The following is a 13,645-nucleotide window of genomic DNA, read 5'->3' as shown; positions in this document are numbered from 1 at the left end:
TTCCGATATCATCGATATTTTAGACCTTGATAGGAACTCTATGTGGGTACTAAGTCACTCATGTATCTTACCATGCAATGTATGAAGTGTAAAATATTGTACTAATTCATTATATATAAATGATTATGGTGTGTTTAAACTTCTTTCATTAATTACTACATATTTTCTACACTCACAATATTTGCCAGCTCGTTATATAATCAAATTAAATCAGTTAAATCCATCATGCAATGCATTTCCTTCTAATTTTTGTGTGATAAACTAATAGATAATTGACTAAATAAACATCTTGTAAAGTTTCAATAAAAATTTCCAAGTTTTTCTTACAATTTCCGTGGTTTTTATTCAATTTTTATCGATATCGATAATATCTCGATATTTCCATCGAAAATTCCGTGTTTTTGGACTACCGATATTTCCGATATCATCGATATTTTATACCTTGATGATAACATATAATATAAGTTGTGTTCCAAGCACATTGAGTGATTAGTTATATGTTATCAACACAATTTATTAAAAATAAATAAATGTTCCTCCAAACTCCAATTATATAATTACATATAATGTAATATTTTTGTTACCAGCACACTAAAAAATCTCTTTATTGTCACCTGACATTGTTTTGGGAAAACAGGTGAAGATGGTTTTAATGTATCTTAAAATAATTGAAATTAATTTCATAAAAAAAAAATCAATAAATAAACCTCAGTAAAACATTTGATCACTTTAACAGCCAGCCAACGCCGCAATCTCGTCGGAAACAGAAAGAAACACAGCGAAAGCGGAGCAATGAACTCGGTGGCGGCAAGGTGCGCGTGGAACGTGTTGAAACGGGCGAGTCAGGGGGTGGAGTCAGCGACGGTGACACTGGGTCATCGACATGAGCAATCGAGAGGGATTCGGGTGAAGGTTATGAACGGGAACCTGGAGTGGGCGCTGACGGTTATGCAGAGGAAGATGACGTCGAGTGGGATCGAGCGGATGATAAAGCGGGAGCAAACCCACCACCTCAAGAACTCCGAGAAGCGCATCTTGGCCCGCAAGAATCTCGAACAGAAACTCCGATCTCAAGACCTCGCTCGCAAGCTCAAGGCCGTCCTCCTCAAGAAAGTCAGGTACTCATTTCACAATCCACCAGTTGCCAAAGCCCTTATGTTATTATATCTTAATTTGTTCATCTTCAATGTAAATTATTCATTAGTGCTAATTGGTTAAGTGAATTGCAGTAGCTGGATTAGAGAATAGGGTTTAGGGTTTACACTACAAGTAGATGATTAAGAATGTGTTTAGTGCATATGGGTTTTGTGCCAAGTGACGAGTAATGGAAGATTTTATTGTGTTTAAGCTTTTCCCAGCTTGTAGCTTGTATTGCAGTTCAACTGTTTGAGGTTTTGCCTGAGAAATGCAGCTTTTGCTTGAGTTCTTAGATTCTTGTAGTTTGTCCTTGGAAAACTAGAGCAACTTACAAGTCACGGGTACATCGCCATGTGGCGTCCCGCTAAACCCAAGGACGTGGATAAGAAAATGTTCACGTCCTTATTCCATTTGCATGGGACGCCACCATGTCAATGTACCCGTGCTATGTAAGTCATTCTCACTCTTCAAAGTTGAAAACTTTGAAACATTAATCAACCATTTGTTTGGTATTACCTTTACCAATGGTGGATAAAGGGGAAAGAACAGTTTATTAAATTCTCCAACTTTCTGTTTGGTTAGTAAGAAAAATAAACCAGAGTCCTATCATTTCCCTCCTAAACTCTCTCAAGAAAGTCGATTTATCGGAACAAGAATTGCCCAAACTTTACTTTCTCATCTCCAAATGAAAGTGAACTCCAAACACATTCCCCTCTCTGCTGGGTTATAAATTCTATAATTTTACTTGGAGAGCGGCTTATAGTTTTTCACTAGATTTCTATGTTTTTTGTAATGTCGACTGGGACGGTTTACATATTGTTTCAAATTTTAGACACTTGTTTCTTCCTTAGTTTCCCTAAGACTTCCTTTCTATGTGAATACTGCCTCTTTTGATGTTCTTTACTTACCATTTTTGCAGAGGCCTGTGAGAATGTCGTTCGGGCAGATGCTGGATTGGCATTTACCATTTTTTTGGTTCCAGAATTTCACAGCTAAATACAGCACTCTCTTTTCATTTCCGCTGCGACTGTAGTTTTTATAGACAAGTAAGTTTTTATTGACGAGTAATTTACTCAGATTCTTCAAAGATATTATTTGTCATTCAAGCTCGAGGATAAGTTTTCCTTGTCATGCAAGAAGCCTTTTACTCTACTTGTGTATATTGGAAATTTACTAAGATCGTGCTGAGTTTCGTTGTTGCTTTGCTTTTGCGCGGGTTCTTCAAATTGTTGAACAAGGAACTCTTAATAAAGAACAAACTGAACATGTATCAATAGGAAACAATGTAAAGTAGAATACAAGTTACAAGACAAATTCAATGTTTTCGCACTTCTGGGTTTTAGTCCGTGTTATATCAGATGTCTATGAATCATAACCAAACCAGGTAAGACACCGTTCTACATTTACGGGTTCAATCCACCGCATCCACAACAAGAATAACAGGAAATCTGTAAGCCACCATAAATCCTCATCGATTTAATAATTCAGTGAGTTTTGGTTTGGAAAAGGAAGTTGCAGATCACTTTGAGCTTCCAAACCCAAGAAACTGATCTACTAGTTTTGCTACAGAGTTTGCTAAGCTGTCTGCTGCATTCTGTGCGGATGCCTCCGCATATACGCGTATGACATCTTCTGTTCCTGATGGTCGTATAAAACATCGGCCTCTAGTGTATTTAACTGCAATATAAACAGGAACACAAGAAAATCCTCAAAAAATTGTTTGTCAGTTGTGTACAGAGTTAAAATTAGGAAAAGTGGCAATTTTCCGTGCAACAAATGACTACTGCTATCAACTTAACGGTCCAGACCAATAACCAACATGGATATTGTGCAGAGCAAAGACTCAACTGCACGCAAAATAAAAGGAGAAATCTGCTTACCGGTTTCAGCGTTGATGGCTTCTTGAATGCCAGGGGGTGTCACGGCCACAGTTTCTGCATTTTCTGTTACAACAGCAGTTCTGTCCATAACCTTGACCTAATAATTGTGAAGCGGAAGAATTAGTTTCTGAATAGAATATCAATTTACACCATTGTTTTTTTTTGGGCGTGTTGCGGCCAACAAGAAATGATGGAAAATCAATTCACTTTTAAAACGGATGACATATGAAAGCCCCAAAAGAAAACAACTATAAAGCTAATAAATCATCCATAACATAGAAGGATGGCCAAGGAAACTTGCCTTAAGCTGCCTACTGGGTAGATCCTGATAAAGCTCATTCCACCTCTGTATTGACCATCCCATATGTTTCAGAATGGCCTCAACCAAGAGTACCCCACTCAACGCATCCCCGACAGCCTGGTTAATCAATTCACTAACAGCCAAGAGTCTCAAAGCCGCCTTATGCTGTTCTGAACCTGAAAAGAAACAACCACGTTCTTCATTTAGACAGGTAATGGACAATCATGTCAGCACTAATGTAGTGCACAAAGACTGGTTTAACCTTCAGCGACATCAGAAAGCACAGTAGTCCTGGTCTCTAACCACCGTAAGTAATGTTCTGAGAACAAAATGGTGCCATGGCCATTTGCTTCAAAGTAAATCCCGATATCATACTCCGCAGCTTTCTCATGAAGGTATTTCACTCCTGTAGGAGTAAAAGTGACTTCTAGGCCTAACTGTTTGAGATAATCCGTGGATGCTCCGTTTGCATAAGCTGTTTGCACAATACCAAGGCGACACTGATAATCATTATTTCCATTAACATCTATTTCCTTACTCAAAATGCTTAGTTGCTCCTTGATGAATATAGCAAACAAGGATAAAATCTTGTCCCCATCAACGAGTTCAATCTTATTACTACTTCTAGATGGCACAATAAAATATACAAGCCGATCAGCATCACCGTCCAAACTAGCACACCTGAAAAGCTAGAAGCATCCATACAGTTAGTCCCTGCCTCTGATCATTTAATGTAACACTTTAGATCAACAGTCAAGCATTACTAATTGACCAAATAGAAAACTTAGTTTGTAAACCCAAAACGATGTTTGGATATTGCACACTGGCATCCTTCGTTGCCAAACTAGCTTTAGGGAAACCATTATTTAAAATACCACCCAACTTGTTTCTTAGCCAACGAATGTTTGCATCAAGGAAAAGATACATCCATTGTAAGCAATCCAACTAGTTGTTAAATCAGATCAAAATTCAAGTTCTCCAAAAGCAGTATGCTATTACGACAAAGATCAGAACTCGGAATTTGTTAATCACATTAACGTAGCATAGGTATTGCAATACCAATAATAGCAAATCAACAGGCCACCAAAATTCAGAGTTTCTCCCATCTATCTAATCAACGTAGTATATGTATCGCAACAATACGCATACAACAGAATTGTCACCATAATGCAACTATCAGTCATTCTCCAACAATATCTCTGTGATGCAGACAATTCAAGCAAGTACTTAAGTAAATGATAATCAAAATTTGTTTCACAATCCATGAATAACTGACCTTATCCCAACATCCTGTGGACCAAAACTACAAGGAACGACCTTCTCTTTCTGCACATAATCAGCACCGACTCCTTCATTAAGTACACCACCTCCTCCTTTTCCGGAGTTCCGTGTCTCAATAACCAAACCATTCAACATCGTCTTCAAAAGTTCGAGTTTTTCTCCACCAACACCATTTGCCCCATCCACAACCAACTTGTCATCCACGTCGCTGGGATGAATTCCACCAGGAATCAAATCTACCAAGCACCTAACCAGCCACACAAAGCACTTAACGAAGGCATTCAAACAACATATGAATTTTTTTCAAGATCAAACCAACACATTACACAAAACTCTAGCTCCAACTAACCTAAACGAGCTTGAAAGCTGCTTGAAGTAATCAATGTCTGATACTTTCAAACCCTTATTTCTAGCCCGAACGATCCAGTGTAGCTGTGGAGTGGTTAAAATTCCCAAGTCATGGGCAACCGCTCCAAGAATTGAACTGATTCCCTTCAATGGACCAAATGCTAAGAAATGAGGAGCGAAAAAAGATTTAGAAACTGCATGCTAAGCAATGGTAAAAGAGAAGTTACCTGTTTAGCAGCTTCAACCAGAGATTCTCCACTCGGTCTTGTATCTCTTGCCACCAATATCTCCACGGATTTTGCTCCATCAAGTGCGATTTTTTTGTTTTCAACAAATTCAGCTATCAACTGTTCAAGAATTCAGTCAGCATTGTACACGAATTGACACGAATAAAAGGGAGGCCCATGCGCACGCACACGCACAAGGGTTATATAAAAAATGAAAAACATACATGAACAAGCTGTTGCGGATCACGAGCATTGGCGAGGGTATCAGCGAACGGCTCCCAATCTTGAGAGAGCATTCCGCCACTCGGGTCGGCAACCTTGATTCCGTTATCAGAGACTTTGTTGTGAGAGGCTGTGATCATGAGGCCGATCACTGATTGGGTGCTGACGGCCCTTAGGGCCGCCAGAATTCCCACCCTGTAAACCGTGGATTGGAGGATTGATGCATCCGCTCTGAATCCCGCCGTTCCATAAGATAGTTTAACTCCTGGTGCCAACATTTCAAAATTAACAAACCAGAAACCTAATTTTGTTGAGAGAGAGAGAGAGAGAGAGAGAGAGAAGAGGACCTTGTGGAGGCGGGAAGCGAGACGAGGAGCTCAGAAGGAGTGACCGTTGCTCTTCATTCATGGTTGCTAATCCTGATTCAAAATCACAATCAAACCCTAATCTGCACCTGCAAAATCAATAGACTCTGTAATTTGGTTTCTGTCTTTATTTTCTTCTCCAGCCGTTAAGACTTTGGATACCCAATGGCTTGGCATTTCCGTAATTTCATGGAATTCCAAGCCCAATACTGTTACCTTTGTTCTTAAAACCCTACGTGTGTGGATGGATACGCCGCCAAAGTCCCCAAGCAAAGCATCAAACATTGCATTTTACCTTACAATTCACGACAGCAGCGACAGAGTGGAAGGGTGAGCGATGGGTCTGCTCTCGTGGTGGAAAGGAAGTGAGCCCAAAGCCGGATCCAAGACCAGCCCGGATCCGAAACCGGCCGAGTCTGCTCCGGGCATGAACGGCGCCGTCGAGGTGCCTCGACCCCCCGCCGCCGCCAACATCACCGTGTTCGAGTTCGGGTCAGTGTCGGCTTCAGGCGATAAGGTCACTCTCGCCGGGTACTGCCCTGTCTCCGAGGACCTGGAGCCGTGCCGCTGGGAGATCCTCCCCGCCAGTGGGTCGGAAGCGCCCCAGTTTCGAGTGGTCTTCTAAGCAATCACCCTGTGTCTGGGGGTGTCAATTTACGGATGGTCAATGTAGTTTCTAAACAATCCAAGTTTTATACATTTTGCTTTGTGATTTTCAAGTTTTGATTTTTAATTTGAATGTTGTTCGTAACGGCTGAATAGTGTCTGGTTTATTCGTGTGTTGTAGAAATTCACTTTTGCAGTTTCTTCTTAATCTTGGGTTGCATGGAAGGTCTGTCAATGGTTGTGCATTTGAATCCTCTCCCTCTTCAAAGTCGCTTGTATAGAAGAAAATAAGGCTTTGTTTGGTAACGTTGTACTGATAATATGCGTTTGGTATGTTGTTTTTAACGAACAAATAATTAAAAACACAAAATACAATATTTAGCCCAGCTTCGGCAAACATCAAATTGGTATTTTGTGTCTTCTCCAAGAATGATTTTTCCAAATAAAGTAAAATACAGCTTTTTTTTTTTTTTGAGTTTATTATTAAGTAGAGGAGTAAGAGTTTGAATTATTATACTAATAACTTAGGAAAGGGAGTTTCAAACTTGAGGCACATGGGTAGAAACTAACATTTTATCTATTAGGATATTGGACAACATGCATGTGTATAAAATAAGGAGTAATACTTGGGAGACCAAAATTTTAAATCCAATTTGCAAATCAAATGACATGTTACCAATAAAAAATAAGCACGTTAATCAAAGTTGAGAGATGTCTACCATCCAAGCTCTTCCATCCCAAATGGTGAACAACACTTGTTTGGACAGATCACATATTTGACAAGCGCCCATGCGCAATAGACAACCTTGGTGAATAAGCTCTTGGAGCACATTGAGACCCAACACACTCTCGACGAGATATCCCGAAACAGGATAAGGGCAAGAGACGACATTTCTTTCTAGCATTGTCCCTATAAGCAACCACTCAAGCAGCCGCGAACCGAGCATTATGGCAATGTGCACTTCCGCCTGGCTAGCGTAACAGACAAAGAAGCAGAAGCCTAGTCTAGCTTGAGTTCAACTGGCAGCCCACATCGTGTACAACCACGAGCAACTCGCTGCGCATCGCCTCCGCGACACATACAAGCAGGACATAGGGAAAGAACAACATAAACTCGCAAGTTAGCACAGGGGCAGCTGGAGGCTCCACTACCCCCAATAGAGGTAAATCCAATAAGAAGCAAATAGGCTTCTAGTTGAATGATTGAACGGTTTTCAACGCATTGAGACTATTAACAAGGCACTTCAGAGAGATATAGCCAACATGAGCATGTCACCCTTTATAGACAAGATTGAGTAGACGAAGGCCCCATGCACATTCAATATGCCACCTTTCACCCTTTCCAAGGGAGATGAAGATCGGGAGAGGCACCTGAAGCATTACCCAGCTCGATGATCCTTTACTAAAGCAATGACGCCCTCATGTGCAGGATTTTTGCCACCACCCTCCAAGGCGAGGCGCAAGACTGATTCCACACTGTAATTGAAAAATGAAGTGATTATCAAATTTAAATTTAAAACTTAAAAAGTAGCCACTTAGTACTGTGATATAATAGTATTCATTTGCACTTGTAAGTAAGAAGTCTTATGATTGATTATCAATTTATCACCAAATGCGAGTTTGAAACACATTTGTTAGTCATTGTGAGGCTAAATCAACCCTTACCCTTTTAGTGTAAATAATATCATTTGTTTAAAAAAAAAAAAAAAAAAAAAAAAAAAACTTAGAAAGTACATTTTAATTTTAGAAATGAAATGATTATCAAATTTAAATTTAAATCTTTATTTTTCATCTCTGCCGGTCTGCCTTCTCCTTCTCCTTCTCCTCCCTCTCTTTCTCATTCCCTCTCACAGTAACAGACAGAATCACACTATCATCATCAATGTCTTCGACTCCAAAGAAGCGCCTGAAACCCAAGCCCAAAGCCGAACCCCACTTTCAGTCTTCCCCTAATTCGATCGCATCGTTATTGGAACCATCCCAAAGTTTATTTCCCTCAAAGCACGACTTCCTTCGGCTCATAGCAGTCCTCGCCATCGCATCCTCCGTTGCTCTCACCTGCAATTTCTTGTCCTCCACTCTCACCGACGGCCACCGGAAGCCCTATTGCGATAGCTCCCCCGACTCTCTCGACTTCCTCCCCGGTACGCCTCTCAATTTTCTCCTGTTTGTTTCCCGAGAAAACCCACCTTTTTTTATTTACTTTTTGATGTTTTATGCATTGTTTTAGTTTTTTAGCTGAATTTCCCTTGATTTTCCAAGTGGGTTTTCTGCAAGATGCGTAATTATTTGCTGAAATGACATTTTAAGCAATGGAATTATTACAGATTCTTGTGAGCCTTGCCCAAGTAATGGACAGTGCTATGAAGGGAAATTGGATTGTCTTGAAGGATATAAAAAGCATGGCAAGTTATGCATAGAAGATGGAAGTATTTATGATACAGCTAAGAAACTTGTAGGTCCTGAAACTCTCCTTTCAGCTGCACTAACATTATTCCAGCAGATGAATGATTGCATAAGTTACATTGGAGTTTCTTACTTGGGTTTGTATGATACAGGCAGAAAGGGTAGAAATTCGTCTTTGTGAGGCGCTTGCTGAATTTTTGTGCTATGGAACTGGAACGATTTGGGTTGGTGTCTTTTCAACTCCTATGAATTTGATAAAAATAATTTCAGAACCGAGCGCAATGGCGTTCTAGGATTCATATAGCCGACCCCACTTAGTTGGAAAAGGCTTTGTTGTTGTTGTTGTTGTTGGGATATTTTCCTGTGCTTTTGAATACATATGAAATTCTTGCGTTTTTCTTGCTCTGACAGGTCCAAGAGAATGATATATGGAATGATTTAGATAAGCAAGATCTGGTGGAACATGTTGGCTCAGACAATACTATTTATATGTATACGAAAGAAAGGACAATGGAGACTGTCAATAGAATGTTGGACATGAGGACAAATTCTCATGGGTAGGTCATTTCATATGGAATGAAGATTGTCCACTTTCTCAATTTTTCCCAACCATCCTATGTTATATTTACTTTCTTTGTGTGTAGGGTCAAAGAGTTGAAGTGCCCTGACATGCTAGCAGAGCATTACAAACCATTTTCCTGTCGCATCCGCCAATGGATCGCTGAGCGTGCATTACATGTTTATTCAGTTTGTGCATTGGTATTCCATTCTTAAAGGCAGCCTTTAATGCTTATATTTAGTATCAACTTTTTGAAGATGGTTGACGGTATTGAGATCTCCAGCTTGTGGGATCGACATTCATTATTTGGAAACTCCAGCGAAGACGGCGTCTAGCAACTAGAGTTGATGAGCTTTACCAACAGGTATACGGTATCGTTTGTTCTTTGCTTGTAAGGAACATTTACAATTTAGGCTCTCATGTAAGTCTGACATCAAAGGGATGTCACCATATTCTTAATCCTTTTATGGACCAACATTTGAGCATTTGACCTCATAAGGCCTGGATTTTGAAGGAATTATGTTAAGTAACCTGCGTTTTCTGAATGTACCTGCAACACATAGACAACTGTACACTCTGAGATGCCTGAAAAAGAAGTGGATGTTCATGTGGATTAAGTGGACATATATTAATGTTTATCTGAACCCAAACCCATGGTCATGTAAGATCAGGAATTTTTTTTTATCTGAATGTAAAATGTCGCAAATATTTTTTTGTAGTGTTGCTTCACATTTCTGTTTTATCTACCATACTCATTATCTCCTATTATAGGTGCATCTGGATGCATATGCTTCAACAAGTTTTCCTTTGGTTATAGGTGCATCTTGTGGTCTACATTTTATATGTCCATTCCACAAAGTCTAATTTCTTTTCATTTATCATCATTATGTGTCATTCCCATTATTTTTCTAATTTTATTAATTTATTTTTTTCATGTCTACTCACTGTTATCACCTTGTATGCTTGTATTATTTCTTAATTTTTATGCGTGTTTACATGTGAAATTTTGAGAGAAAAGCGAATCAGATCTGATACTTTAAAAAAAGAATGAAACATTCCTGCAGGTGGTGTCAGCGTACGATGGTACTCTGTCCATACAAAGAGTTAAAACTATCATCTCATGCAGGGAACAATAATATGGATGCTAAATTTATGTCCTTATGTGGTCACACTATATGAGCACAGATTCAGCTGCCGTCTTTTCTTGCCGTTGAAAACATCCACAAACACCATAATTTGTTGTTCTACTTAAAAATACAAGTTTTTCAATGGTGGCCCAAGTTAAGCTCTCTGGAGCATGCTAGCTCTATGTTCTATTAACTCACTGCTTGAATGCCTATTAAGGTCAACAGTTACCTTTAATTTATAACAGCATACTAAATGTGGTTGTTAATCATGCACAACTTAGAAAAGACTTGATTTTTTTAATTGCATGGGTTGGTTTGAATTATTCAATTGGTTCTGTAAAACAATTTCATTTGCCAATTTTTTAGGTTTGTGAGATACTTGAGGAGAAGGCCTTGATGTCAAAGAGTGTGAATGGTGAATGCGAACCATGGGTAGTTGCCTCTCGGTTGCGAGATCATCTACTTTTGCTAAAAGAGAGGAAGGACCCTATATTGTGGAAAAAGGTATTTTCATGTCTCTTTGGATTATCACTTCAATCTATACTTTCTTGTTGAATTGATAATTTATAAATTAATCCATGATTTTGTCAGTATCCAAAATAGTGTTCCTTTGTAAAAATGAAAAAATGACTAAGGCAAATGTGCATATAATGTTATAGGAGTTCAGATTCATTCAAATTTGTCTGTTGAAATGTACATTGGCATACTTTTCTGGGATGAGAGGTGGATCTACTTGCATGATCTAGTTGAACTAAAAGTTTCAGCGGAATTGATGTTTTAACGTAAGAACCCTTTAAAAATGTTTTAAATGATATAAATATATAATGTTTCATATTCTATTTTAAAAGATTCTATGTAAAGCAAAAGGGTAACCTCAGTTGCTGTCTGAGTGACTATAACTGGGCCCAAACTCATGTTTGGATTGGGCCACTACCAAGCTTCGAGTCACTAGGGTTAATGACGATAGTTAGTTGTATACATGATCTCAGAAGTTTTGGCTCACATTATTTCTTGCTAATTTCTTTTAAATGCAGTACAAGGGATTGAACTCACGACCCATTCTAATCTTAATTGTTTTCTTACTCCTATTACCACCATGACAACTCCCAAGCATGCCTTCTATTGGGGATATATTATTTTTCCATAAATCTCTATTCAACGTGATAAAGCCCCGTTGTATACTTGGGCACAAGTTACAAGTCATTTGTTCAACCTTATTAGTATTTAGTACATAAAAGAACACTCATTTTTAACCCCATTAAAAAGGTTATATCACCAAGCTATGAAAAAATATCATTGTCCATTATGAGAAAAATCGAAATTGAAAAGTTTCAGTACGTCCACTTTTCTTAACTTGAATTGGTTCTTTTGTTAGTTTATTTGTATCATTACCAGATCTTAGTTGTTTTCAGTCCCAATGAAAAGCATAGGTCTTTTATTCTATGGTTTCTGTTTGTCTATATTTCAAAGTAATAATTATATTATCATTCATGTTTCTAATAGTAATATCTGTGGTATGTGCAGGTAGAAGAGTTGGTTCAGGAGGACTCTCACGTAGATCGTTATCCAATGTTGGTTAAGGGTGAATCGAAAGTAGTATGGGAATGGCAAGGTATGCAGGTGGACTCTGTTTTATGTATGTGAAATTGTGAATGCGGTGACATAACATGGCCCGTTTTATCTTCTTTTAGCAAAACACTATTTACAAGCACATATAATTTGTGAAATTGGGAGCTCTATGGACAGAAGGGTGCATTCAAATTTGGCATGACGGCTCTCATTTTGTGCAGTTGAAGGTTCTTTGAGCTCTCTGAGAAGAATGAAAAAGAGGGAGTCTAGCACGTTGAAGGCGAGCAAAAGCACGGAAAGAAGTTCCGATCAGCATCTCCACTCACTCAAGAATGGTTAGTCGCACATCATTTCATTTTTTTTCTTTTCGAAAATTGTGTTTCTGTTTTCATGAAATAATTGGTTCCCACTTCATAGTACTTCCTGTGTGCTCATTTGTTTTTTAGATTGTTTGTTCACATCAATCTAGTGGAATTGATATCTGTTGGAACTCTCTTTTCACACAGATGCTAAAGCACTGAATTTTGATACGGTGATGTTGGAGCAGTGACCATTATCCCATTGAGCAAAGGAGATTCAGAGTGTTCTGTTTTTGAAGGGTGATGCACAAGTTTGTTGGAGAGGTTGCACAGGATATTTATCAAGGTGCTTAATGAAAGAGTACAGAAGTTAGATTGTTTTGAGATGAAAGAAGCAAATTCGGCTACTCCTCCGCCATTCTGTATCGAGCTCCAAACAGTTTAGATGGATACCGCGTTTCAGGTTTTTTTCTCTGCTTCACACCAGACCAGGAGCACTAACCTCATAGAGCATACTGCTGGATGAGGTCTGGCAAACACTTACATATGAAGCTTTTTTTTTTATTATTACTATGCATGCTAATTTTGTAACTTGTTATGTATGTAGTTAGACCCAATACCTTGTGATATCCCGGACTGCAGATGCTGCCTATGTCTAGAGGAATTCGTATTGCTCTTCGATTTTGCCTGTTTTGAATATTGAATATCGGAACTTTGTTTCGTGAGACATTGACGTCTTTTTAGTTTATGTGAGTGGGGGAATTCGAACTTTGGACCTTTGTTGCAATGAGTGAATCGTTACTTGGTGTCATTGACGTACTTGGGTAACAAGAAATTGAATACTTCTGCAAAAAGAAAACAACAAATTAGGATCGTTTGAAGGGACAAAAGTAATACAATAATGGCTCGTTTACTAAGTCGTAATCATATTGAAGAGGAATCGAATTGAACACTAAATGTGTATATTTACCTACATATTCTTATTGGGGAAATGAATTTTGTGGTTGAACTATGCTTCTCATGTCTTTGTTGGTCGGCCTCATCCTTCTTTTCTTTTCATAAGTAATCAATTCACTTGACACCACGGGCACTCAGGGGGGCCACAAAGAAAAAGACATTGTCGACCACATTAAAGCCCTATTTTCTTAATAAACAAGAATTAAAATCAGGGAGATGTTATTGTAACTCAATAAAGTTATTCATTATGTATTCTTTTCTTGAAATGTAGTAAATTTAGTGGAAAACTAACCAAAACACCCTCAAAAGTTTCACTTTAATCATCAGGACAAAACTTAGCAAAAATGTCAATCATGCCCTT

General features: G+C 38.6%; 4 protein-coding genes across 7 annotated transcripts; 3 read left to right on the top strand and 1 right to left on the bottom strand.

The window, feature by feature from the left end:
- Window positions 1-499: 499 nt before the first annotated feature.
- Window positions 500-2,289, top strand: LOC103420173 (uncharacterized). Its single transcript, XM_008358237.4, has 2 exons — window positions 500-1,118; window positions 2,057-2,289. Exons 1-2 carry the CDS (start codon window positions 793-795, stop codon window positions 2,064-2,066), a joined length of 336 nt encoding a protein of 111 aa, XP_008356459.3. The 5' UTR covers window positions 500-792; the 3' UTR covers window positions 2,067-2,289.
- Window positions 2,290-2,385: 96 nt separating this feature from the next.
- LOC103420171 (phosphoacetylglucosamine mutase) lies at window positions 2,386-6,115 on the bottom strand. 2 transcript variants are annotated; one of them, XM_008358235.4, is made up of 10 exons: window positions 5,978-6,115; window positions 5,744-5,850; window positions 5,399-5,661; window positions 5,175-5,294; window positions 4,949-5,091; window positions 4,595-4,846; window positions 3,581-3,999; window positions 3,319-3,494; window positions 3,018-3,114; window positions 2,386-2,814 (listed from the first exon to the last, which is right to left on the bottom strand). In XM_008358235.4, exons 2-10 carry the CDS (start codon window positions 5,802-5,804, stop codon window positions 2,657-2,659), a joined length of 1,689 nt encoding a protein of 562 aa, XP_008356457.3. In that variant the 5' UTR covers window positions 5,805-5,850; window positions 5,978-6,115; the 3' UTR covers window positions 2,386-2,656. The 2 variants fall into 2 exon arrangements, with proteins under 2 accessions (XP_008356457.3, XP_070679500.1); XM_070823399.1 differs by lacking the exon at window positions 5,978-6,115 and having other exon boundaries at window positions 5,744-5,908.
- Window positions 6,099-6,673, top strand: LOC103420172 (uncharacterized). The gene is made up of 2 exons (XM_070823400.1): window positions 6,099-6,430; window positions 6,549-6,673. Exon 1 carries the CDS (start codon window positions 6,099-6,101, stop codon window positions 6,384-6,386), a length of 288 nt encoding a protein of 95 aa, XP_070679501.1. The 3' UTR covers window positions 6,387-6,430; window positions 6,549-6,673.
- Window positions 6,674-8,141: 1,468 nt separating this feature from the next.
- Window positions 8,142-13,056, top strand: LOC103420170 (uncharacterized). 3 transcript variants are annotated; one of them, XR_003774435.2, is made up of 11 exons: window positions 8,146-8,511; window positions 8,695-8,822; window positions 8,926-8,997; window positions 9,185-9,330; window positions 9,418-9,532; window positions 9,616-9,696; window positions 10,826-10,963; window positions 11,984-12,071; window positions 12,250-12,363; window positions 12,535-12,854; window positions 12,935-13,056. XR_003774435.2 is itself a non-coding variant. In XM_008358233.4 (10 exons), exons 1-10 carry the CDS (start codon window positions 8,250-8,252, stop codon window positions 12,576-12,578), a joined length of 1,188 nt encoding a protein of 395 aa, XP_008356455.3. In that variant the 5' UTR covers window positions 8,142-8,249; the 3' UTR covers window positions 12,579-13,056. The 3 variants fall into 3 exon arrangements, 1 of the variants encoding a protein (XP_008356455.3); XM_008358233.4 differs by having other exon boundaries at window positions 8,142-8,511; window positions 12,535-13,056; XR_011581926.1 differs by having other exon boundaries at window positions 8,144-8,511; window positions 12,151-12,363; window positions 12,535-13,056.
- Window positions 13,057-13,645: the final 589 nt, after the last annotated feature.

Source organism: Malus domestica, chromosome 06 (genome assembly GCF_042453785.1).
Source record: "Malus domestica chromosome 06, GDT2T_hap1".
Lineage (NCBI taxonomy): Eukaryota > Viridiplantae > Streptophyta > Magnoliopsida > Rosales > Rosaceae > Malus > Malus domestica.
This window is presented reverse-complemented; position numbering and strand designations above follow the sequence as displayed.